This window comes from Hyla sarda, chromosome 9, assembly GCF_029499605.1.
Source record: "Hyla sarda isolate aHylSar1 chromosome 9, aHylSar1.hap1, whole genome shotgun sequence".
Classification (NCBI taxonomy): Eukaryota; Metazoa; Chordata; class Amphibia; order Anura; family Hylidae; genus Hyla; species Hyla sarda.
The window spans coordinates 149,583,805-149,610,560 of record NC_079197.1 but is presented as its reverse complement, the minus strand read 5'-3'; the positions used below and the strand labels follow the sequence as shown (position 1 = coordinate 149,610,560).

Below are 26,756 nucleotides of genomic sequence, written 5' to 3'. Positions count from 1 at the left end.
ATGTGATTAAAGGAATATTCCAGGATTTTTTATTCTTAGAATGTAAGACAGGGGCAGCAGAGTTAGTCTAGTTACTAATATACTTCACTTACCTGTGTTTGGTGGCCAGTATATAATATCTTTGTCTTTATTTTTTGCAGCCTATAAAATGAGTGTTGTCTCTGACCTTTCCCAGCTTGCTGTGTGGACCGAGACAATACATCACAAGTCAGGTGCTGAAAGGGAGCTTGGCTGCTTTGTCTGTTTTGTGTGAAGCCGGCCCCGTGATGACATGTGCATGCAATAATCATCACGCAGATCCACAGCTTGTGTGTCAGGTGATGTCTGGCAAGTCATGTGATCAAAGGGAGCATAGCTGTGCTGCAATGGGTGGGCTGGCCGATTTGTGGGAGGGAAATAAGTCACTTCCCACTTTGAAACAAAGGATTCTGGGGATTGTGGTCTGAGGGAGGCCACAGAAACATGGAAGAAGACAGTTTCCAAAAACAAGCTAGCAGCATGATGGGGGACACAGGACATGGCCATTTACCACTAACACAAGCACAGATCCTTGGTAAGCACGCCCATTACTATATGACACTTAATAACTAAATTCACTTTATGTTGGATAACCCCTTTAGCACAACCATAAATTTTACCCATGCAGCCCTACTCTAACACACACTTGATATACAGTAAGTAGCATATTTTGTAAAATGTAAATTTTTGATTCCTTGCCCTTTAAATGTCATTTTAGTTAAGTAGGTGACATGCTAAAGCAGGATACTAATGTGTAAGGATTTCTAGAGCACCAGTATTCCCAGAAGACCCGGCCTGTGATGAGACATACACTAGAAAGGTGATGAGAGACAATTGGGGCTGGATTAAAGAGGACGAGAAGGAGGGGACTGGATCATATTCTGCAGCCCCATGTACAGATGGGGAGGATGAGAGAGGGAGCTTACAAAAAGTCAGTGAAAGAGAGAAATAGGTGCGGGAGAGACAGGAACACACGTAGTCATATAACAGTGTGAAAGATGGGAGGACAGAAGAGAAGTCTGGGGTGAGGGAGGAGAGGAGTATGAATGGGAATGATAGACTTCTATAGACGACGAGGTGGCACGGTGTCTCACTGGGTTCTCCAAGCATAACGTCTGTCTCTTAGCATCAGAGCAGAAGGGATGGAGGGAGCGTTTCCCACAGATATGATGGAGGCAGGCAGAAGAGAATGAGTAATTTAAGGGAGGAACAAAGAAAAGTGCAGCTGGGTTCACGAAAAGTCAGAGGAGACGTATAGACATCTGGAGACAAAAACTGTGCCATTCCTAGAAACCTCAGCTGGCATCCATGACAATCCCTTCAGGTCTCACGTTCTGGCTAGTGCTGGTCACTACCACCTGGATGGTGAGAGGCCACCCACAGTGTTTGGATTATAAACCCCCATTTCAGCCATCAAAACCCCTGGCCTTTTGCACAGATTATTCCTCCTTTGGATGCTGTGATGTTCATCAGGACAAAGCCATCGCTGACAGGTTCCGCTACATCACTGAGTTCCTGGACCAAACTGGGGTCAACGTCTGTGGAGACTATATCCGGAACATCCTTTGCCAGGTACTGAACTTATCCTTCAACCCTCCCCCTCAGAGGCAATGATCTTCTATGAATCATCCATTACTCTAAATATTAGTTTTGTCTTTGTTATTCCTTTTTCCAAACAAAATATAAAAATGTATCCCCTTTTCTTCTGTTCATCTGTGCCTCTCACCCATCTCTTATGTATCGAATTCCTGGCGTGTCTCCCATGCCATCAGTGTCTTCTGAAATAAATACATTCATTCCACTTTCATCTTTCCTGGCCTGGTTACCCTTATACCCTCTCGCCCCCCCCCCCCTCCCCCCAGACACACAATTTTTCTGTCACTTCCATCCCGACCACTTCTATGAATTTCTAGTCAAGTTATATAGATAAAGCTGCTGTACCACTACTCCATGTTTCAGTTATCCTCCAAACCCTACTTTAGGTCAAATCCTTCTCCTCTCTCTAACATGTCTCCGTATGATATGTTGTAAATGTAATAAAGTTTATCTTATATTTCACTCATATTATCTCATCGGACCTCCTCAGTTGACTTTCTCTTGGACTCCCCCTTCCTCTAAATTCCCCTTCCACTTTTTCACGGTCTACACCCATGATCACTTTTATATGTCGTGTCTTCATTCCTCTGCCTCTCTTGCCCCTTTCCCTTTTCCCTGACCTCTAGCCTCTACCACTCCTTGTCTTTCCATAGTGTAAACTCACGTACCTGTCTCTTCGTCTGAAGACCCCACCAACTCCATTATCCTACTCTTCATTGTCTCTCGAATTTCCCTTCACTCCATAATAACATCTAACACCCCTCTTGCCTAAACCAATAGTTTCGTAACCATGTAAATATAGATTATCCATGCAAGTTAGCATTTTGCTTTCCTTCCAGAGATGGAGCAGGATAAATCAGTCCAGGATTCCTATAGGCGTTTGGGTTCAGTGTTTCCAGCAGTCTAGGTTCATGAAGGAATAGTAGATATGATATCGCTTCTCGGGGTCCTGTCATTTATATCTTTGTAGTCTTACAGCAGACCGCCATCACCCCTTATCCTTTTATTCTGCCTTCCCTCTTGTTCTCCTTTCTTCTCATCCAGCCTCTCTCCCTCCTCCTCCGCTTCCTCTAAAAAAAACCCTTCCCTCTGTTTCTTTTCCCACATCTGAGAGCGAGGGACTCCATCCTGCCTTTCTGACCCCCTCTTGGTCCTGTCCCTCACCCCCTCCTTTCTATCCCAGCGACTACACTTTCTACACCTCTCCTGGCTGCTTTCGTTCCTACTTTTCCATTCTTGACGTTGGTTTGTAGACTGTGAGACCTTTGTGAGCTTATTTATATGATGCACCATGTAAAGTTGTAATTTGTTGGTCTCATTCAGACACGGAGGATAATTGATGAGTTTCCCCAGTTTTCCACTCCGTTATACTGCATCTCACAGGCAGCGGAGCAGATTGTAAAGTTAATATTACAGCTGGCGTCCGGACAGGGAATATTCTGCATGTAAAAGAGTACGCAGCACAAGGCCCCATTGTGGTCTTCACGGAAACCCCTTGTGAGAGGATGAGAGGAAAGCTATATCTGGAAGCCAAATATATACACAGGGGCCAGAGACTAGAGAAAGGGGCTGATGGTGGGGGGGACCCCTGCAGGGAATATAACCAGTAACAAGTGTTTGTTTCCCCGTATTTCCATTATAAGTGCAGGTCCTATAGTCTCTTTCATTCTACTCCGTGTTTGCCTGCGCCTCCAGGAACAGCTGTCTATTGGGATTGCTTAATCCTAGCACTTCAGAAATAGTAATAGCATAAGTAATAAGTACAGGCAATTTTAACATGTGCCTACACCTGCTATACCAAATACCCGGAAAAAAACATTATCTATAACATTATCTGTCTACAGTTTTACCAATGTACTAACAATAAGTAGTCATCTATATACCATAATGACAGCCAATGTAGCTAGCTACATTATGTGCCACTTAGGTTGGTGCCATGTTCCCTATCGTTGGTATGAACCTGGGCTGGGCTTCTAACTTTTAAGAACCATGGCAAGGTAAGTAAGCAATGGTGGGATTGGACAAAAGGCTTTCCCAACATGGGATAGGAACTGAAAAGGCCTTAAATATTAGGTGGACAGGATTAGGGGTTGGCGCTTGAAACAGGACATCACCATTCTTTCTGTATTGTTCTTAATATTACTGTTCATAAATGTGTACATTTTGGTTGGCCTTGGTACACCCATAAACTCCATTATAAGCTGGTGTCATCTTGTTTACTAGGAATGTTCACCCTACGCAGCTCATTTATATGATGCAGAAGACGCCAACACTCCTCTCCGTGACCTTCCCGGTCTATGTGGCAACTACTGTACAGAATTCTGGTTCCGATGCCGGTCTACACTAAGCCTGATCATTGAGGACCGGGACCTATCCAACATAGAAAATGATGTCGGTAAATTCTGTCGTCTCCTGACATTAGATGATGTAAATTACTGTTACCCCAATGTCTTGACCAATGCAGAACTAAACACTGACCTTGGGAACACCAAAGAGGATGAGGAAGGATGTCTTCAGCTGTGCTTACAAGAAGTGGCCAATGGGCTACGGAATCCAGTTGCTATGGTGCACGCCAATGATGGAACCCATCGCTTCTTTATAGCAGAGCAAATGGGCTATGTATGGGTCTATCTCCCAAATGGTTCAAGAGTGGACAAGCCTTTTCTTAATGTTTCCAAAGCTGTACTTACCTCCCCCTGGGCTGGAGATGAAAGAGGTTTTCTGGGTATTGCCATGCATCCTTCTTTTCGGCACAATGGGAAGTTCTATGTCTACTATTCTATCTACGCAAAGAAGGAGGAAAGGATACGAATTTCTGAGTTCCATCTGTCTACAGAAGACATGAACATGGCTGATCACAACTCTGAACGGTATATATACTTATACATAGTTTCTCTAAATGGTGGTAAAGAGAGGTCCTACATGACTTATAAAGAGATAGTTATTGTAATCATGGAAACCACCAGACAAGTCATGTGAATGGGCCATTTCTGGTATTGCAGCTCATTCCCGTTCTAATGAATAAGGCTCAGAAACATCTTATACTGTAGACTTGAATGGCGCTGCTTATGGGGGGGAAAAATTAAATTTTTTTCTAATTTCATACAACCCCTATAATGCACGTATGTCATTGTAAGGTATTGGATGCGTGTATAGAGAAAATAAGACAGAAAGAAGCGCAGCTATGTGCGGTTAATCCTTATAGGTTAGAGGTGTATAATGTACTATAGTGAAGTACGCTCACCCTGTTGTGTTGTACTCTGGGTACTACACCACTCTGTGCATATAGCAAACCAAATTCGTGGCTCACTGAAGCTGGGGTGCTGCCGACATCGATCCCGTCCTTCGGGCGGTCTTGAGAATCAGGTAGGAGAATGCTGTTCCCACAGCAAAAAAAGAGGATGTCTTCCTGGCGCTCCTCCAGCAGTGATAAATAATTTTAACCATAGGCACGGACTTAGAAAATAAAAAAGTTTATTGAAACATAGATAGTGGCGGACTACGCGTTTCAAGGGGCGTGATCCCCTCTTCGTCAGGTCCAATGACAGAAATAGATGCCTGGGAGAAATACTGATTCTCACTAAGGAAAACCAGTACATGCATGAACACTTAAGGTGACCATACACATGCAATACCTTCCAGACTAGTCTATCTCTCCCAACCCCCCCGAGACGTAGGCCGCTTCCAATAACTTATGACTTTGAGAATAAAAAGATCGGACAGGTGAAATCCAACATGCCTTTTCCTTCTCTCCCTTGACATCATCTGTTGGGTGAGGGTTGGGAGGCCCCATGCACATTTGGCAGTCGGCCTACTCCACCAATATCGGCACGTTTGGCTGATTTTTTTCTAATTCTTAATGTGTCTGAAGGTCGTAATGTTCATGCTCCGTGGGATAAAACATGCACATTTATTAAGATTAAATCATAGTACTTAGGCATTCATTTTGTTTTCAATGGAAATTCACATCTCAGGTCACACTGTCAATTGCAGTGCGTTTTATTTTGATGGTAGATTCAGGTTTCTGTCATGTCTTGTATGGTGTAATATTCCCCATGAGAAAAATACACCATGTGAACATAGCCTTATCCAGATTTATGATTCCAGAGGTAGTGTGAAGGGCTAGAGACTATGGTTGCCACCTGGCCGGTATTTTACCGGCACAGCCAGTATTTTGGCCACCCTGCCGGTATCTTCATATTAAAAGTAACGGCAACTCAATGGCCGATATTTATCCAACCAATCCTCCAACTCCTGTAATGTTGCACCATAACCTATACCAGTGTTTCCTAACCAGGGGTGCCTCCAGCTGTTGCAAAACTACAACTCCCAGCATGCCCGGACAGCCAACGGCTGTCCGGGCATGCTGGGAGTTGTAGTTTTGCAACAGCTGGAGGCACCCCTGGTTGAGATACACTGACCTATACTATATACTACTGGGAGTTGTAGTTTTGCAACAGCTGGAGGCACCCCTGTTTGTAAAAAACTGACCTACACTATATATTACTATATAGTCCAACATACTGGGAGTTGTAGTTTTCGTTTGGGGCAGCTGATGAGCCACAGACTGTATCAGGGCATGCTGGGAGTTGTAGTTAGTAACTAACTGGAACTCCCAAATTTTATTAAAAAAAAAAAAGCAATCAAAAAGTCACAATAAAGGGGTACTCCTGTGGAAAACTTTTTTTTTTAGATCAACTGGTGTCAGAAAGTTAAACATATTTGTAAATCACTTCTATTAAAAATTCTTAATCCTTCCAGTACTTATTAGCGGCTGTATACTACAGAGGAAATGTTTTTCTTTTTGGATTTCTCTTCTGTCACGACCACAGTGCTCTCTGCTGACCTCTGCTGTCCATTTTAGGAACTGTCCAGAGCGGGAGAAAATCCCCATAGCAAACATATGCTGCTCTGGACAGTTCCTAAAATGGACAGCAGAGGTCAGCAGGGAGCACTGTGGTCGTGACATAAGAGAAATCCAAAAAGAAAAACATTTCCTCTGTAGTATACAGCCCCTAAAAAGTATTGGAAGGATTAAAGGGATTATCCAGGCAAAAACGTTTTTTATATATATCAACTGGCTCCAGAAAGTTAAACAGATTTGTAAATTACTTCAATTAAAAAATCTTAATCCTTTCAGTACTTATGAGCTTCTGAAGTTGAGTTATTCTTTTCTGTCTAAGTGCTCTCTGATGACACGTGTCTCGGGAACCGCCCAGTTTAGAAGAGGTTTGCTATGGGGATTTGCTTCTAAACTGGGCGGTTCCCGAGACACGTGTCATCAGAGAGGACTTAGACAGAAAAGAACAACTCAACTTTAGAAGCTCAGTACTGAAAAGATTAAGATTTTTTAATAGAAGCAATTTACAAATCTGTTTAACTTTCTGGAGCCAGTGGATATTTAAAACATTTTTTTTTCCTGGATAACCCTTTAAGGTTTTTTAACAAGTAATTTACAAATCTGTTTAACTTTCTGGCACCAGTCGATTAAAAAAAAAATAAAAAAAATAAAAAAAATAAAGTTTTTCACGGGAGTACCCCTTTAACCAAAAATGGTTCTGTTAAAAACTACAGATCAGGGCGCAAAAAATGACCCTCATACAGGCCCCTATAAGGAGAAATAGAAAAGTTATGGGGGTCAGAATAGGACAAAATTTCCCCCGCATATGTGTATCCTGTGATGTCACGCATATATAATTAATGATGCAAATTAGTATTTTTTTGTAAGAAAGGAGGCAACCCTACAAGAGACGCATTAGTTTCACACAGACCATGCCTGTTCTCTGTCTTGCCGTATTACCATATACATGAGGAATTTGGTTTTTCAGGCTTAAGAATGCCCACAGCTGTGGTCTGTCCCCAGTCCTTTAGCCACTATATCAGCCAGCATAGCCATTGGTATGTGACAATTGCAGAGAACTGCCTGATTTATTTCTTGGGGTAATCCGAGAGGAGGAATGTGACGGGACTGTTTCCATATTAATTGTCTGGATGGATGTAATATATACTTTGTGGTGAGGAGTCTGCGTATACTGGGCAGGAAGGGAGGATGGAGGGACAGCTCAACATGCAGTTCTCAGCAAATACCCCCAGCCTGCGGAGAAAGCTCCGCACATAACCAAGGACGCCTCACACATTATACACTAGGATTTCTTTTTCTGTCTTTCACCGTTTGACTGTTGTGTAAATTTACTTGATTTTGAGAAATGTATAAAAAAATTTGTCCAGAAACCACGTTTTATAGGGAACCTGCTTAGGCAATACATGGATGAGGGGTAATGGAATCATTATTGGGGCCTATAGTAGCATTTAAAGAGTTTTGACATTATGGGCACCATATCGGGCACCAGGTTTGCCTCAGATCACCTATGAAATTAGGATTTCATTATAGTGATTTTGTTTTGTTGTAGGTCCTGTATAGAACTCTGTTTCAGAATTCCTTAAAGCGCACCGGTCAGATCCCCCCCCCCCCAAAAAAAAAGAAAACAAAAAATAATAATACTGTTATATGTTGCTCAGTACCTCATCCTGATCATTTACATCTAATTTGTATGTGTCAATGACCTATATTTCTCTCAGAATTACCTTTATTTACTTGCCATCATTGCCATGTGAGGTTTTGGTCCATGCAGAGGCATGGGGCGTGTCCCTCTCTTCTCCTCACTGTGTTGACTCCTCCCCCTCCCTCACTCTGCTCTGACTCAAAGAGGGTCGGGAGCAAGCACAGCAGCTTTAGACCTGCCTGCAGCCCTGTCAATCACTCATGGTGTCCATGACGTGTCGATGACCACTGGACACTGCAGGACTGGTATGTGTCCCAGGAGGCACCCCTAGTGGCCACTTTTTTGACTGTCTTTTTTCAGTATGAAATTCTGAAAATGTTCCTATAAAAGCAATTGCAAAACATATTGTTCTTGCATGCTTTATAACATATCAAAAGTTATTGTATCTGACAGCGCCCATTTAACAGAGCATCAGAAAGTGAATTTTGTAAACCTAGCAACCCCCATTATGTGAAATCATTACGCATCATCCATGTTGTTATATGATCAGAGGTTTACCCAGATATTATTAATTTTTATGCATAATTGTGGCCTCAGATCTGAATATCATTTAAATATTTTATATTACTAACAATAACCTAATATGTCTTCTTCATAGAATCATCATAGAGGTGACAGAACCTGCATCTAACCACAATGGCGGCCAGATCCTGTTCGGAGTAGATGGATATTTGTACATATTCACTGGGGATGGTGGACGAGCTGGAGACCCATTTGGAGAATTTGGGAACGCGCAAAACAAGTGCGTAAAATAGTTTTTGCAGTATGAATACTTAAGAAAAAAGAAGATAGGGAAATGTGTTCAGTTTTGAAGAGTATTTCGCTGCCCCAGCGTTCGGAACATTTTGTTCCGAACGCTGGGTAGCGGCGGACGGGGTTGTGACATCATGGCCATGCCCCCTCCATGCAAGTCTATGGGAGGGGGCGTGGCATTCGCCACGCCCCCTCCCATAGACTTGCATGGAGGGGGCATGGTGTGTGGTCATGAGGGGTGTGGCCGTGACGTCACGACTCCCGCCGCCGGCACCCAGCATTTGGAACAAAATATTCTGGACGCTGGGGCAGCAGAGTACCCCTTTAAACTGAATATTTGGTACCCTCATAAAAAATAAAAATATATTTAAGGAAATAAAGATCTAGGGGGAGATTTCTCAAAACCTACCAGAGGAGATGTTGCTGAGTTGCCCATAGCAACCAATCAGATCGCTTCTTTCATTTTTGAAAAGGCCTGTGAAAATGAAAGAAGCAATCTGATTGGTTGCTATGGGCAACTGGGCAACTTTTCCTCTGGACAGGATTTGATAAATCTCCCCCATATGCTTCTTATGGAGTAGGAAAAAGATAAGGGATATGCGCCCACATTGTAGCTATCCTCCCATAATCTGTGTCTATTAACAGGTCCTCTCTCCTGGGAAAAGTTCTACGTATTAATGTGACCGGGAATGACAAGGGTCCTCCGTACCGCATACCGGTCGACAATCCCTTTCTGCGAGAACGGACAGCGAGGCCCGAGGTGTTTGCCTATGGGGCCAGGAATATGTGGAGATGTTCAGTGGATAGGGGAGATCCAATAACCAGGAAGGGTCGTGGGCGCATTATATGCGGTGATGTGGGCCAGAACAAATTTGAAGAGGTGGATCTTATCCAGAAGGGAGGAAATTACGGCTGGAGAGCAAAGGAAGGGTTCTCGTGTTACGATAAGAAGTTATGTAACAACGCTTCACTTGGTAAGTCCTCTCAGACTGTACGGACACACCTTTTAAACAGATCTTAAATCTAAATTCTCCCACTCTGAAATAAAACACTGACACTCATGAACCTTTTAAGTGGGCTGGGTGGTGGTCACAGCTCGTTTATTTAAATATATGTAACTCTGTTAAATAAATATAACACTGCATAGCAGTAACCATGAAATACACAACTTCTTATTGCCGAAGTACTGCTTCAGCCGAAGCAGTATGCCCCACTGTCTCCACAGCGTGCATGTGCTGCCTTCGGCACCTCAAAACTCCCCAAAATAAACTTCCTTTACGCCACAGAAGGAGCCCGTGTACTCCTACACGGAGCTCCGACCCCCACTCAATACAAAAAGGGCCTGTTCAACGCCATCTTGAAGACCAGAAAGGAAGATGTCCAGCCCAATATCGTTGAGGTGGACACCATCGCTGATCATAAACCTCCTATTATCCCCTTCAAGCTCCCTGTGCCTAACCACCACACCGCCCTTAGACCGAACAAACCTCGCCATCCTGGAATTAACTAAACGGCGGGACCGCTCAATCGCCTCTGCATCCCTGGCACCCTGCCATTTGACCCGCGGAACAATCTCCGACCACACCAGAACCATTTCGGAGAAAAAACCCCCGAGCCGTTCCACATCTGCTTTCATAATGGTTATCAACTCGGGGACCCTAGTGAAACATAGGTCGTTGCCACCCGCGTGGACAACCAAAACAACTCCCGATCTCAGCCTAACGGACAGGTCCACCGTCTCCGAGAGCACTTGAGGCCATCTCATACCTGGAATCCCCCTCCATTGGGCATCGACTTGATGGAAACCCAACGATCTCCCTCCAGGACGGCAGGACGCTCGCTGTGCCGCCCGATGAACATAGGAGTGGCCCAAGAACACAACCGTAGCAACCGGAGGATCTAAAAGGAAAAACAGGTTAAAGCAACAATTCAGGGCGCACGTAACCAGCATAGCAATCCGAGCGCCAACGCCCAATACGCTGAATATCAGACACGGACAATCCTGCCCTGGACGCCTCCGTAGCCGCCCCAATCCGAAAGGAATGCGTTCCGAATTCGGAAGGGGGAGCCCCCGCGTATTGCAGACACCGCTTGAACAGCGACTGAAATTGAAAACGGGATAAAGCCGAACCATCAGCATGAGAGAAAAATTGTCTGCCAGAAACACGAATCAACAAATAGGAGGAGACAGCCCGCACCGGGCAGGCCGGGCCATCAACCGACTGAAGGCGAATCCAAGCTCCCGTTCCCGCCTGATCGGTTTTTGACCGTCGAATACGTAGCTGCAAAACACCGTTGGAGCAAACCACATCCTCAAAACGCAAACCACCAGAACCCTGCTTAGAGGAAGGAACCAGCTCCCCCACCCGTAGAGCACCAAAAAACGCAACACAAAAAGCAGCGGAGTATAAGGCAGATTCAAAAGGGGAACAACAGCAACTGACCGAGGCCTGTACTAGCGAGACAAGCAAAGGATAAGAAACCGGGCGCCGCTGTTCCTTGCGGACATGAGTACGCTGCCATCCCTTCAGTGATTGCTGAATCAAAAAACGTTTTGTAACATCTTCCCATCCCAGCAAGCGAAAATAAAAACTAACCCCCGCCAGCCTGCGCCGCGCCACTAAAGCAGAAAATTGTAAAGCGCGCAATGACAATAAGTAGTCCACAGTTACCTCCAATCTCGAATCAGAACACCCAGACACATTTCGCCCATACACCAAAAGACACCACTCCTTCCACGCCTTACCATGTCCTGACCACGTAGAGGCCGCCATCGATGATTCCAGCAGTGGCATCAATCTCCTGTCACTAGGCCCCAGACCAAAGGCGGGCACGCTCGACCCTCCAGCTCTGCCGTCGGGCACAACCTCCTGAAGTCCTGGAACTGAAATCGAGACAAAGAATCAGCAATAACATTATCAACACCCGGGACATGCCGAGCCCGGAACCAAATATTACATTCCAAACAACGAAGAACCAAGTGACGTAAAAGCGATAAGACAGGAAGAGAAGAGGAAGACAAGCCATTAATGCAATGCACCACACTCGCGTTGTCCGTCCAAAAGCAAACCCTTTGATTACTAAAACGACCACCCCACAGCTCAACAGCCACAATGATAGGAAAAAGTTCCAATAACGCCAAGTTCCGGCACCAACCCCTCTCTTCCCAATCCGGCGGCCACGCCTCCGCGCACCACTCACCAGCAAAAAAGGCTCCAAAACCAACCGACCCTGCAGCATCCGTGAAAAGCTGCAGTTCACCGCTGCAAACCTCCTCCGCCTGCCAACAGGTATGGCCATTGTAACACCGCAGAAACTCCAACCAACAAATCAGATCTCAGACACCGAGAGATACGGATCCGGTGACCAGGTAGGGCAACTCCCCTGGTCGCTAAAGATAAACGTCTAGAAAAAACCCTACCCATCGGCATTACCCGACAGGCAAAAACCAAGTGCCCCAAGAGCACCTGCATCTGCCGAAGAGTAACTTTCTTCGCCTCACAAAAACATTCAACCCATTGTAACATAATCTCCAACTTAGCAGGAGGCAAACGAAAAACCATAGCCACCGAATCAATCTCAATACCCAAAAAGGACATTACCGTGGACGGACCTTCCGTCTTGTCCGCAGACAGCGGAACACCAAAACGCAGCATCAAAAAACGAAAAGTACTTAACAGGAAACCACATCTGGGGGAACCCGCAGGGGCAACAAACAAAAAGTCGTCCAAATAGTGAATCACCGATGAACAGCCCGTCTCAAAACGTACTACCCACTCCAAAAACGTACTAAACATTTCGAAATAGTGACATGAGATAGAACAACCCATGGGCAAACAAACATCATAATAGAAATCACCATCCATACGACAACCCAACAAATGAAAACACTCCGGATGTACAGGGAGCAAGCGAAAAGCCGATTCAATATCGGACTTCGCCATTAAGGCCGCAGGCCCCGCTCCCCGCACTAGCGCCACTGCCCTGTCAAAAGACACGTAGGAAACCGAGGAATCCTCCTTCGGAATCCCGTCATTTACAGATGTACCCTTCGGGTAGGACAAATGATGGATAATTCGGAATTTTCCAGCCTCCTTCTTAGGCACCACACCCAACGGGGAAACTCTAAACATAGCCAGCGGAGGGTGGCGGTACGGGCCCATAAAGCGCCCCAGGGCCACCTCCTTTCCAATTTTTTCCCTCAACACATCCGGGCGTTCCCTGGCTGATTTTAGATTGTCAGGGTACTCCCCAGCATCAGAACCCAAAACAAAGGGGATAAAAAACCCCTGAGAAAAACCATCCCTCAAAACTCGGGCGCACTCCCTATTGGGGTACTGCTCTAACCACGGGGACATCGCGGACACGTTCACCGGCGTCCTTCCCCTCACCAGCAGCTGCGGGACGCCCCGGGAGCTTCGGGGCCCGTGGACAACGCGTTGCAGCGTGGCCACCTCCGCAAGCGGAGCATTCGTGCTTGTATTTGCACAGGTTAAGGAGCTTGCAGTGTCCTTCGTTAAATAGCCAGCATGCGCCGGGACGCCGCACGGCCACTGACCCTGGTGTCCCCGCTGGGCCAGCGGCCCCAGACTGAAAGGGGGTTCCCTTCTGGGCCATCATCAAGCGCAACCAAACATCAGTTGCCTTAACTCCCCAACCAACCTCAGGCGCCAAAGCCAGGCGACGACGAAATTCTTCGTCATAACGCCACCAGGCCGAACCCCCATGAGACTTGTAGGCATTATATACCGAGTCCATATAAATAAAAAGCTCCGAACAACGTTCAGGATGCTTTTCACCCATTATACAACCCAAAACAGCAAAAGCCTGAACCCAATTTCCCATAGTCTTAGCTACTTTTGGCCTAGCTGGAAAAGACTTTTCAGGCTGAGGCCTGCGCTCCTTATCAATGGTGTGCTGATCCACCGACACCAACGACCAGACATCAACATACTGGTTCCCCCAAATCTTCTCTTTCACAGCCAACTCAACATGTGATCCTAGGGGACTGACACCACAAAAGAATGACTCCTTATGTACCCCAGCCCGTACCGGGGAAACCTTCCTAACCACGGGAGCCGGACTAGCCTGCGAACCCTCCAACCTGGCCAAAACCGCTTTAAGAGTAGGCAAAAGATCAGAACCCGCATCACCCCAAACCCCAGCAAAGTTGAACTCACCCGTCTGCGCAGGAACAACAGTCGGAGAAGATGAAGGTCCACACTGAGGAACCGGAGCAGGGTCCACACGCTCCACGGGTGCAGGTGTATCTACAGCCCCAGGTCGGTCAGCTCCATTCGAAGACCTCCGAGCAGGCTTGGACTTGTGTCGCCTGCCCGAACGCCTACGAGACCTCCTGTCCGGGCTAACGGAACTCCAAGAACTCTCCCCCGAGGAGGAGGGCGAACGCCAGCGGGATGAACGGGACCTGCGGGACCTGTCCCTGTTCCTGGACTCCCGGCGACAACGTCTCCTACACCCATGATGCGACACAGCAGTTCTGCTCCTGCGCGATCGGCCAGAACCCCGGGAGGACGATCGGGACCGACGCCCACGGGACCGACTCACAGACCCACAACCATCACGGTCACGCGGTGGCTGGCTGACTATAGGCGCCGGCAATTGTGCAGCAGCAACCACAGGGGGAGGGGGGGGAGGAGGGGGGGGGTTATGCAAGGAGCTGGGGGCACTATGTGGCTGTAGTGCAGGGGTTAAAAATGTAGCCTGAGAGATAGGAGGAAGCAAACCCTGCCCCACCCCCACCACCTCTACAGCATCTTCAAATAAAGGCTCACTACCCACATCCATGGAATCTATTGCAGCAGGCAGCAAAGGGGCATTTGCAGGGAGACTAGTAGAGCTGCTGCCTGCTATTGGAATCACACTGGGACCCTGGAAAACAGGGGGGGTACCAGGCACCTCATCAGCTGATGAGGATGCCTGCGAGTTATGAGAGGCCTGTGCGCCCATTACCTGATCTAACACTGAGGAGCTACGCTCAGCCCTAGCTGCAGCCGAGACAGCGCGCCGGGAAGTGCCAGGAGCCGAAACCGGAAGGGGCGGAGCTACCGCCCGACACCTCGCCGGGCCAATGCTGGCAGCGAAGGCCCGGGATCCGCTAGGAAGGTGAGGGGGACTGGGGCTAAGCCTGGAAGGGGGACGCCTCTGTCTAGAAGTACGTCGGCCCCGCGGGGCCGCCGCCGGAGCCGACAGTAAATTAACAGGGGCTGCAATAGGGGAGCTAACAGGAGCCGGGGCACGCATCGCAGCAGCGTCCCCGAGCTCCGCTAAAATGCGGGGGATAAGTGAAGCATCAGCCAGCACCCGCTCCCGGAAACCACACCAAAACTGTTCGTCAGCCATCACAGGGGATGCTCTCACCTTGGATGCTGGAACACAAGAGGGAGAGCTGCTTGCAGGACACCCAGTAAATACCCCTGGGCGTACACCCCTTGGAAACCCCTCCCCAAGGTACTGGAGTGGGAGGGTTGCTGTTTCTTCCTGCTTCTTAACCCTTTCGTCCCCACAGTCAGGGCTACCTATGCCTATTCGGCTAGGTAACCTACACACCGGATGGTGATCTACTTGTATGTCTCCAAAACAAGCCATGCCTGATACACGCTAGAGAAAAGCTCGCCAATATACTCTTCATTTAAAGGGGTACTCCGGTGGAAAACTTTTTTTTTTATATCAACAGAATTGTAAATTACTTCTCATAAAAAAATCGTAATCCTTCCAGTACTTATTAGCTGCTAAATACTACAGAGGAAATTATTTTCTTTTTGGCACACAGAGCTCTCTGCTGAATCACGAGCACAATCCTCTCTGCTGACATCTCAGTCCATTTTAGGAACTGTCCAGAGCAGCATATGTTTGCTATGGGGATTTTCTCCCACTCTGGACAGTTCCTAAAATACACAGAGATGTCCATACAGTCATGATGTCATCAGAGAGCTCTGTGTTCCAAAAAGAAAATAATTTCCTCTGTAGTATTCAGCAGCTAATAAGTACTGGAAGGATTAAGATTTTTTAATATAAGTCATTTACAAATCTCTTTAACTTTCTGGCACCAGTTGATAAAAAAAAAAAAAAAAAAAAAAAAAAAAAGTTTTTCACCGGAGTACCCCTTTAAAGGAGATTTGTAGTGCAATACAACTTATCCGAAGGATAGGGGATAAGTTATAGATCGCTGGGGGTCCGAGCGCTGGGGCCCCCCGGGATCTCCTGGACGGGGCCGCAGCAGTATGCTGGAAAGGGGGTGTTCCGTCCCCGCATGACGCCCCCTCCATGTACCCCATAGAGATACATGGAGGGGGCGTGTCTGCCACGGCTTTCTGCTAGGGACGAAACTTCACTTCCTGCAGACTGCCGTGAACCCGTCCAGGAGATCCCGGGGGGGGGGGGGGGGCAGCGCTCGGACCCCCCGCGATCTATAGCTTATCCCCTATCCTTTGGATAGAGGATAATTTATTTTGCGCTGGAATACTCCTTTAAGGAAACTAGCTAATGTGTATGATAGTGGCCCAAAAATAGAATCTAGTAGATTAAAACCTTGCACTTACTATTCCACGAAAAGAACTGATAGGTTATTGGTGATTCAGCCCATTAGCAATAAACCAGACAAGTGACTGCGTCCAATGTCCGCTTCAAATGGGGTTGACTCCTGCTGGACCAATATGGCCCTGTTGTTGTAGAGGCCTTTTTTTTTGTGTGGAAGAATCGGGGCCTGCTGGAGGATCGTCTGGTGCAGTCCAAGGAGGGATAGAAGTAAATAGGCAACTTCTCAGGGTCCAGGGCCTCGGGCAATGCATTTGGTTCCCTGACTAGTGTAAGAACATGGTTTCCCATCGATTATTGGAGTGGGACTCTAGATAAAGGCAACTTTTTTAGGTCCGCAGGTTGGAGACCACTGCTTTACACCAGGCATTCCCTGAAGTCTAAGAAAAAAAATATAAAGATTATCACAATTGTTTCTGGCTTTGAAATGTCTGAATGACTGGAGGTATGCCCAGTACAGTTAGCTGATATATTCCAGACGTGCACACAGTGTGGTACAATATGGATCCAACAAAGTCATCTGTCATCCAGAGTCACGGAAAAGCATTTCCTAAAATCTGGGGGAGATTACACAACCTGTCCACCATCGTCTTAGTGTACAGTACATCCTGCAACACTGAGCCACGTCACTGAGCATCATCACATCTGTCTATTGCATGTAAAACCTTGTCCTGCAATTCACTAAAGATAAAGCAAGGAATCCAAGATACTCTTATATACATTAAAGGGGTATTCTCACCCCAACCAATGAAGATAAACCTGTAGGGCACATTAAGGGTACTATTTTTGCAATATTGATTTAGCAAATTTGCTTTCTTCTAATCATATTCCTGCTCCTTTACTCCCCTTGTTGACAGCTCATTGCCCAGGTTACAGGCCACCGCTCCATCCGAGAAGTAGTGATCGGGCTTGTGTATGTGTGTGTGTGTGTGTGTATATATATATATATATATATATATATATATATATATATATACATATACATATACATACACACACCAGCCTGACCATCTCTTCTGGCACCAGTTGATTAAAAGATTTTTTTTTCCAGGGGAGTACCCCTTTAAAGCTGTGGTGCAACAACAACTCACTAAATTCCCTGACGGCCAGCTGTAGCCACAGATTGAAGACCGCTTGTATGTTTTCCTGGCTTTTACCCACAATTATCATTTACAGATTTTTTTCTATTTCAGATGATATCTTACCAATATTCGCCTATCCCCATTCAATTGGGAAGTCAGTGACTGGAGGCTATATCTACCGTGGATGTCAAATGCCCAATCTTGTAGGACTTTACATCTTTGGGGACTTCATGAGTGGGTGAGAATACCTATGACTAAGGCATTGAGTACTAGTATCCTGGATAACATGTTCTTATAGGCAGAAGTGCACACACAACTCCTTATAGAGAGGTTTATGGATCAACACACAGAATCCCCAAAGTCTTGGACATGATGGCAGATGTAAAGATATTGGGGGAGATTTATCAAAATCTGTTCAGAGGAAAAAGTTGCCCATAGCAACCAATCAGATCGCTGCTTTCATTTTCAGAGGCCTTTTCAAAAGTGAAAGTAGTGATCTGATTGGTTGCTATGGGCAACTCAGCAACTTTTCCTCTGAACGGGTTTTGATAAATCTCCCCCATTGCTCCCCACAATGTCACAGTCAGTATAGTGTACCGGGGTGGGACCCGATTGTCATAGCTGGCCCGCAGAACCAGGAATAAGCAGGACCCATGTACTTTATGTCTAAGAGGACATTATTGTACAAAGAAGTTATATTAAAGGTTAGGTCCACCTTAACAACCATTTTTTATTTTTCTGTTGCATCTACAATTAGACGTGAATCTGTTTGGCAAATAGTATCATATGAATTTTGGGTCTACTGTGCAGATTTATGTGTCTCCATGGTAACGTATTGCATGCAAATCCTGATCGTGCAGTTTTACACTTTTTCCATCTGACTGTGGAACTTTTACTAAAATACATTTGGTAGATTAAAGGAGTACTCTAGTGCAGAGTATTTCTGCTCCGTCCTGCCCGGGCTGCAAAATAAATGAAAATAAACCATCGCTCACCTCCCTGGGTTCCCGCGGAACACCACTACAGCTGATCGGTCCTCCGGTCCATCCTCTTCATACTTCCGGGTGTAACGAAGAGTCACATGGCGCTCAGCCTATCGCCGGCCGGGGATAGGCTGAGCAGCATGTGACGCTTCGTTACACCCGGAAGTATGAAGAGGATGGACCGGAGGACCGATCAGCTGTAGTGGCGTTCCGCGGGAACCCAGGGAGGTGAGCGATGGTTTATTTTCATTTATTTTGCAGCCCGGGCAGGACGGAGCAGAAATACTCTGCACTAGAGTACTCCTTTAAAGGGGTACTCCGCCCCCAGACATCTTATCCCCTATCCAAAGGATAGGGGATAAGATGTCTGATCGCGCGGGTCCCGCCGCTAGGGACCCCCGCGATCTCGGCTGCGGCACCTCAGACATCCGGTGCATGAAGCGAACTTTTCTCCGTGCCAGATGACTGGCGATGTGGAGCGGAGGCTCGTGATGTCACAGTAACGGCCTGCTCGTGATGTCACGGCCAAGTCCCCTCAATGCAAGTCTATGGTAGGGGGCGTGACGACATCACAAGTGGGGCATGGCCATGGCGTTACGAGCCTCCGGCGCTGCACCCAACACTCTAAAAGAACAATGGGTGCAGCAGAGAGATCGCTGGGGTCCCCAGTGGTGGGACCCCGCGATCAGACATCGTAGCCCCTATCCTTTGGATAGGGGATAAAATGTCTAGAGGCAGAGTACCCCTTTAAGAATAATTATTTAGCAAATGGATGGAAATATGAATGTAGAATCAGACTGCACATTTTAGTTTTTTTTAGTCTGTTACCATGGAGACAAATAGATCTCTTTAGGAGCTGTTTACACAAAACAACAGATTTTTTTTTTTTTTTTTATTGGATTTTTTTTTTTTCCAATGTAGACGTATTGGAACAATTAAAAAGAATGCAAATTTGGTTTTTACCCTTTAAAGGTCTATTCACATGTACAGTATCCTGGGCATATTTGATGCACAGAATTTGAAGCTGCAGATGTAATGTAAACTAAATAACTGAACACAGCATCAAATCTGCAGCTTCAAATTCTGCGCATCAAATATGTGCAAGATACTCTATGCGTTAATACACCATAAAGAGATAATTCCAGGGATCTGTAAAGTTCACATTGTACAATCTGCATAATAACCATGTAACAGCCATATTGGAAGATTTGTAAATCTTATTGATAATCCATATGTCAGTAAGAGCTCAGTAAGGGTGCTTTCACACTATGATTGTAGTGTATGGTTGCTGGATCCGGTTGGGAGGGGCGAAAACCGGCCGCTCCGGTATCCCAGCCGGATCTGGCCCGAACCCCATTCATTTCAATGAGCCGACCGGAGTCAACCACTGACTCTGGTTGTCTCATTTTTCCCCGAATACGGTTTTCTGACCGGACCTAGAACCGTGGTATACCACGGTTTTAGGTCCGGTCAGAAAACTGTATACGGGGCAACCGTACAATACAATCGTAGTGTGAAAGTACCCTAAGACACACAGACATCTCCACCCACCATCAAGGAGTGACACGTTTTCTTACTTTGCTCCAGACGTCTAATGTCTCTAAAAGAAGACAAGGATGGAAAGTGGCACTACACGGAAATCTGTATGGGAAACGGTCAAACCTGCAACTTCCCAAAACTCATCAACGCCTACTACCCTTATATCATATCATTTGGGGAGGATGAGGCAGGTAACACATTACTTATATACATATGGAATATATATATACTCTAAGGAAATAAATGGAATGATTATAAGTCATAGTAAGGGTAGAGCTATGGGGGACAGAGGTAGAAGTCTCACCTGGGTCTTAAAGGGGTTATTCAGCAATACAAAAACAGAGCTAATTTCTTTCAAAAATCGCTCCCCGTTTGTCCCCAGGTTGGGGGTGGTTCTGCAGCTCAGTTCCATTGAACTATATGAAGCCAAATTGTAAAACCACACCCAACCTGGGGACAGACGTGAAGCTTTTTTGAAAAAGAAAAAAAAATAGAAATTAGCTCTGTTTTTCTATTCCTGGATAACCCCATATGCCATAGAGGGTCCAAAGGCCTCACTGGCATATATAAAGTCCCCAGACATATGAACGGCATACAGTAAGTAGATATTGCATTGGGCCTAGAAGCTTTAAAGGCGTATTCCGCCCCTAGACATCTTATCCCCTATCCAAAGGATAGGGGATAAGATGTCTGATCGCGGGGGTCCCCGCCATCTCGCCTGCGGCACCCCAGACATCCGTATGACTGGCTATGCGGAGGTTCGTGACGCCACAGTCATGCCCCCCTCAATGCAAGTCTTTGGGAGGGGGCGTGACGGCCATCACGCCCCCTCCCAAAGACTTGCATTGAGGGGGCATGGCCGTGACATCACGAGCGGGGCGCGGCCATGACATCACAAGCCTCTGACGCCGCACCCGACTCTCTTAATGAACGCCCAATACATCAGGGAGATCGTGGGGTCCCCAGCGGCGGGACCCCCCGTGATCAGACATCTTATCCCCTATCCTTTGGATAAGGGATAAGATGTCTAGGGGTAGAATACCCCTTTAAGTTATGCTTCTGTAAACTAGGTAGTAATGTGTGGAGTGTAAAAGAAGGGACATATACAGTATATGGAGAGAAATATGGAATAAACCTATTGCTATATAGAGCAGCAGAAGAGAGTTGGAGAACATATCGGAGATAATGTAGTGAGATGTCAGGAATCAGCAGTTTTCTATGGTGGAACCTGGAAGGAACTGTTCTGTTCACCTACAGTGCCACCACAGATAAAGCTAGAATATAAAAGCTACAAAAGGCGCTCCCTGTGGAGGATCACACGTGCTGAATGGAAATAATACAGAGGCGCCGCGATAGCCTCTTACCCGCTCTGGTTGTGTACCGACATACACAACAATGGACAGCACTTAGTGAATAACAATGTATTCGGAGACCCATCTGCAACCTTCCCGCATAAACTTTAGGAGACCATGGAACTTCGGAGAAACTGGGTGTTTTCGTGGCGCTGATCGGGACAAAGACAATCCAGGTGTGTACGTCAAGATAAAATTTCTTTAATGACCAGAATGCAACGTGTTTCACTGCACAAGCGCAGCTTCCTCAGGCATTCTTGATGCCTGAGGAAGCTGCACAAGCGTAGCGAAACACGTCGCATTCTGGTCATTAAAGGAATTTTATCATGACGTACACACCCGATCAGCTCCGCGAAAACTCCCGGTTTCTCCGAAGTTCCATGGTCTCCACAGATAAAGGGAATTATTATGTCTTGCACCATCTTTTCAGACTCCCAATACTCTTTTCAGATCACCCCTTTAAGTTGAAGCCAGTCCTGGTCACCAGATACAAAGCATCAAGACTTAGAGTTATATCATCTCAGTTTCTTGCTTTCGTCTTTTAGTTTTGACTATTAAAGGACAGGAACTTATTACAACACAAATTATATCTTCAATTCTTTCTTTTGTCTTTAAAGGTGAACTCTACTTCCTGTCCACGGGAACGCCCAGTGCTTCTGTAGCGGCCGGAGTCATGTACAAAATAGTGGACCCAGCAAAGTACTATTTTACTCATGTATTTAATGGTCAATATTTAATGGCTCACTGTACATTGGGTATAGGAGGAGCTCATTTTATAGAGTCACAATATTACATTTTATCACATTTACTACCGTATCTCTTTATATTGTCCATATGTTCAGTCCTGTAGCTGCTATGGATGATTCAGTACAGTACATGGAGCTAGAAGACTACAGTAGATTAGCGCTTGTTTAGAGTGTACCTGTCATATATAAAAAAAAATAATGCTTATGTTACTCACTACGTCATGCAGATGCTTTACATTTCTTTTTTATGTGTCTCGCTTCTGTATTTAGCTCGCAAATCCCTCTGTTCTGCTGCTCACACATTCTGACATCCACTTCTCAGAAGGGGAGTGTCTGAGGCAAGCACTGAGCCCGCCCTCACTCTCCATGCATTTATTACTCCCTCCGTCTATTGTACTGGGTTTCTTCATCTTATCCTCAGGCTGTAACCCCATCTTCTGTGTTTTCATGCTGCATTCTGATAGGACAGGAGTGAGCACAGAGGAGTGCTAGTCCCGCCCTCACATCCTGGACTTTGTCCCAGCCTGTATTTTGGCTTGGACAAAGATGATGCTGCAGACAGACAGAATTATGTTCTGGATGGTATGGGGACCCCTAGTGGTCCTAGGGGTAATTTCTATAAAAAGGAATGTTATGAGTCGTGCCGCGGCCTGTCATGCTGGCCGTGGGCGTACTCACAGCCCATCTTCCTGTACAGCTTCAGGGATGGCCAGCGCCGTCTGTCAGACAGTGGTTACTTACCTCACCGCACTCCTGGCTCCTCTGCTTGCTCTGACTGCCAGCTTGCGCATACCCGTTTCCTAGGGCGGGCACGCCGGCTCTCTGAAATTTAAAGGGCCAGTGCACCAGTAATTGGTCCTTGCTGGGTGCTGTCCCTATAAAGTGTCTGCACTTCCTCTTGACCCCTTCCAGATCTTTGTGCCTTGTAGCCATTGAGAAAGCGGATCTTGCAGTGACCTGTCTATACCGTGTACCAGTAGTTTTTCTACGTTTCCTGACCACACTCCTTGCCGCCAGCCCTGACCTTCCTGCCAGTCCATGTCTCTGAATTTCCTTATGAATTGGATCACGCCTCACCTCGGCCACCACTGTGGGTTAGTTGTACCAGGAGTAGCGACCTGGGAGTTCGCCTGCCGCAGCAAGTCCATCCCACTCTGCGGCGGGCTCTGGTGGAAACCAGCGGCTCCTGAGACTTCGCTCCCTGGTGCGGCTTTCTCCAATGGTACAGCGGATCCACTACTCAGACCGTTACAAGGAGATGCATTAGTTGTGATGGACCACTGCCTTTTTGTCCTTGGAGAATGTTTTATTTAATAAATTCTGAGGTCTATTAACAGTAACATTATTCATGCAGATACATTTTCATCTCCCAAACAGATGACTTCTCTCCTCATTTGTCTTCACAGAAGAGCTACTCCAGGAAAATGTGCTCTTAATCCTCGATCTGTTCCTGTCAAAGGAAAACTGGTGGATTTTTATCCAAGGCAAAGTGAGTAACGTCTTCTGGGATAATATCCAGACACAGGTGTAGTCATGTTGTATGTGTTTGTATTTGAAGACTGGGCGGAAGGTACGAAAAGCTAGCATAAGATAAATTGTGAGGTGGGCGGGATTATACAGTCGGGGTACATTGAGGGGTGTATACTCTTATTTCCACCAATCACCTGATATTCACTCCCATTTTTAAAATTAAGTTCCCGCCCACCTGACTGATTCAGTGAATTGTCAGACAAAATATCTTGAATATATAGAAAATGTAAAAATGTGTGTGATCAAGGCTTCCCAATCTATGAAATAATAATGCAATCTTATTTTATGGGGGTTGGCCAAATGTCCTCTTTAAAGGGGTATTCCAGCTTTATACATCTTATCCCCTATCCGAAGGACGTGGCGTCATGACCAAGACCCCTAGTGACGTCACGCCCCCTCCATTCATGTCTATGGGAGGGGCGTGATGGCCGTCACGCCCCTCCCATAGACATGAATGGAGGGGTTGTGAGATGATGTAACTAGGGGGGCGTGGCAGTTACCTGTCTCGGAGGCAGCGCCCGGCACAGAATGCCTGGGGCTGCACCAAGATCACAGGGGTCCCCAGCGGTGGGACGCCTGCAATCATATATCTTATGTAGATGAATAAAGCCGGAATACCTCTTTAAGTAATGATAAGGCAAGCTGCTGTACTGTACATCCTATATTACTGGGTATCTCAATTAAGAAAATCCACAGAGTTATGCAAAAATGTGGAATATGACTCCGTTATCCTACAATAACTTTATGTGTCCACTCTTCGATCTCCACAGAACTCATTCGAAAGTCCAAAACCTTGACAACTGCATCTACTCCAACCTCAAGCTCAGACAGATTGCACAGTACAACCAGGTTCAGCACAACATTAGAACCTCACTTGACTGCCACATCTCCTGCCAGCACAACACACAGGAGAATGACGACCCCTGGATATGTTACCGCCGCTCCTGTTCCTAAGCCACCAACAGCAAGGAAAGGAACAACACCAGCCCCGAAGGCAGAGAAATCAGTAACTCTGGCTAAGAAGGGAGGGAGGGTCACCGTGACCTCCCGACCTAGGAGTCAGTGGATTCCCACCAAGGGTTGGCAGAGTGAACTAAAAGATGTCTTCGCCACCCCTAAAGGAAGATCAGACACAACCTTTACTCCCAACCAGGGATCGTCACAGTCAAGAACCATACCCCGCTCAAAGACCACATCACCACCTCCTACAAGAAGGACCAAAGTAGGCAAAAGGGGTCCAGGGGGAAGGCGGATGAGGAAGAAAGTCATGAAGAAGCAAACAGTAAAGATCGTAAAGAAAATCAAACATGGGACTGTCCGTCTGGTCAATGAAGATAAACAACCTGACCGAGGAAGGGTGGAGATCCACATCAATGGAGAATGGGGGACAATCTGCAACGACAGATTTGACAGCAAGGCGGGCTCTGTTGTGTGCAGGCAGTTGGGCTACCCCTATGTATTGAAGGTGGCCAGAAAAGCGGAATTCGGGGAGGGCAAGGGACTGAAAATTCTTCTGGATGAAGTGAAATGTCACGGGTGGGAGAAAACCCTTTTGGAGTGCAAACGATCGAAAATTGGTGAACATGACTGTGCCCATGATGAGGACATTGGTGTGGTGTGTGGGATGGAGGACATATACTTGGACAAGGACCAATCAACATAGAGAATAACTTTTTTTTTCCTGAGACATTCAGACTGATAAAAATTTGTGGATTTTTTTAACCCTTACCCTAGATTATCCAACATATATGAAGGTTTTCTCCCATATAAAGCTTCTTTTCCAAACTAGAAAGATGGGATAGATTAAATGTCTTCAGGAACCAAAGGAACGAGCAAGGAGAGGTCATTAAAGAGGACCCGTGGCCAACCCAAAAATTCTGATTTAACTGTCCTTAAATAGCCAAGTGTGCCCTGATCATACACCTTTTTACAGTTTCTTGATACGCCCTTCAGTTCCGGAGATATCAGGGATTATATTTTGTCTGACAATTCAGGGAATCAGTCAGATAGGCGTGTACTTAATTTTAATAATCAGGTGATGGGCGGGATTATACAGTCAGGGGGTGTGAATGTTGTACACTGAGGGGCGTATATGCCTAATACACGCCCCCTGACTGTATAACCCTGCCCATTACCTGATAGTCACTCCCAATATTAAAATTAAGTTCACACCCTCCTGACTATTCACTGAATTGTCAGACAAATTATAAATCCACTTATCTTGGGAACCGAAGGGCGTATCAAGAAACTATAAAAGGGTATGTGATCAGGGTACCCTGTGCTATTTTATACGAATGTAATCTAATTTTTAGGGGGTTGGCCACAAGTCCACTTTAAAGTGGAAGCTGCGCTTTACACAGAGAGGTGTCAAGATGCTACTACCTATTCAAAAGGTGAACAATGTCCCTAGCTGGGCTCAGGGCAACGCTACATCCAGCAAACAAATGGGGTGAATACAGTATAGCGGAATGTAATGTATACTCTTTGGTAACGCAGCAGGTCTGCAACTCTTTGTCTTTTGTGCCCATCTGCTGGATCAGTGTTATTGTTGCTTTTTGCTGATGAAAGCCGAGATATATATGACACCCGAACCTCTATGTCATATGATGCACGCTCAGCGTAGTTCAGGCGCAAATGACTCAGCTGTGGCTGGATGGTCACATGTCAGCTGTGGGGACTGCAGTACTGCCTGTTGTGGTGACAAAAGTGAACAAATTGTCCTCTTGGTGTAATAAAATTTATAGTCAGCTGAACAATCAGAGCCGTAATTGTTTTATTGCACCCACTCCCTAGGTCATGTGACCCCTTAAAATCACTTATAACATAGCTGCAACATAAAGTTATTTCCTATCTATAGTATAGGGCTGTGTTTCCCAACCAGTGTGCCTTCAGCTGTTGCAAAACTACAACTTTCAGCATACTTAGGCTGCAGTTTTTAAAGGGGTACTCCCGTGGAAAACTTTATTTTTATTTTTTTAAATCAACTGGTGCCAGAAATTTAAACAGATTTGTAAATTACTTCTATTAAAAAATTATA

The 26,756-nt window shown here is 46.1% G+C and overlaps 1 protein-coding gene across 1 annotated transcript; it reads left to right on the top strand.

The window, feature by feature from the left end:
• On the top strand, positions 1-26,478 carry LOC130290254 (HHIP-like protein 1). Its single transcript, XM_056537620.1, has 9 exons — positions 1-1,590; positions 3,838-4,484; positions 8,776-8,919; positions 9,576-9,904; positions 17,681-17,807; positions 20,140-20,282; positions 22,061-22,142; positions 23,596-23,678; positions 24,490-26,478. Exons 1-9 carry the CDS (start codon positions 1,327-1,329, stop codon positions 25,380-25,382), a joined length of 2,712 nt encoding a protein of 903 aa, XP_056393595.1. The 5' UTR covers positions 1-1,326; the 3' UTR covers positions 25,383-26,478.
• The last annotated feature ends 278 nt before the right edge of the window (positions 26,479-26,756 follow it).

What these genes read in the sequence shown, in the direction of transcription:
- LOC130290254 (XM_056537620.1), top strand. Translation starts at nt 1,327, where the DNA reads ATGACAATCCCTTCAGGTCTCACGTTCTGGCTAGTGCTGGTCACTACC. An exon ending in GCTGATCACAACTCTGAACG is followed by an intron (nt 4,485 to 8,775) that starts GTATATATACTT and finishes TCTTCTTCATAG; the next exon opens with AATCATCATAGAGGTGACAG. An exon ending in TTTGGGAACGCGCAAAACAA is followed by an intron (nt 8,920 to 9,575) that starts GTGCGTAAAATA and finishes GTCTATTAACAG; the next exon opens with GTCCTCTCTCCTGGGAAAAG.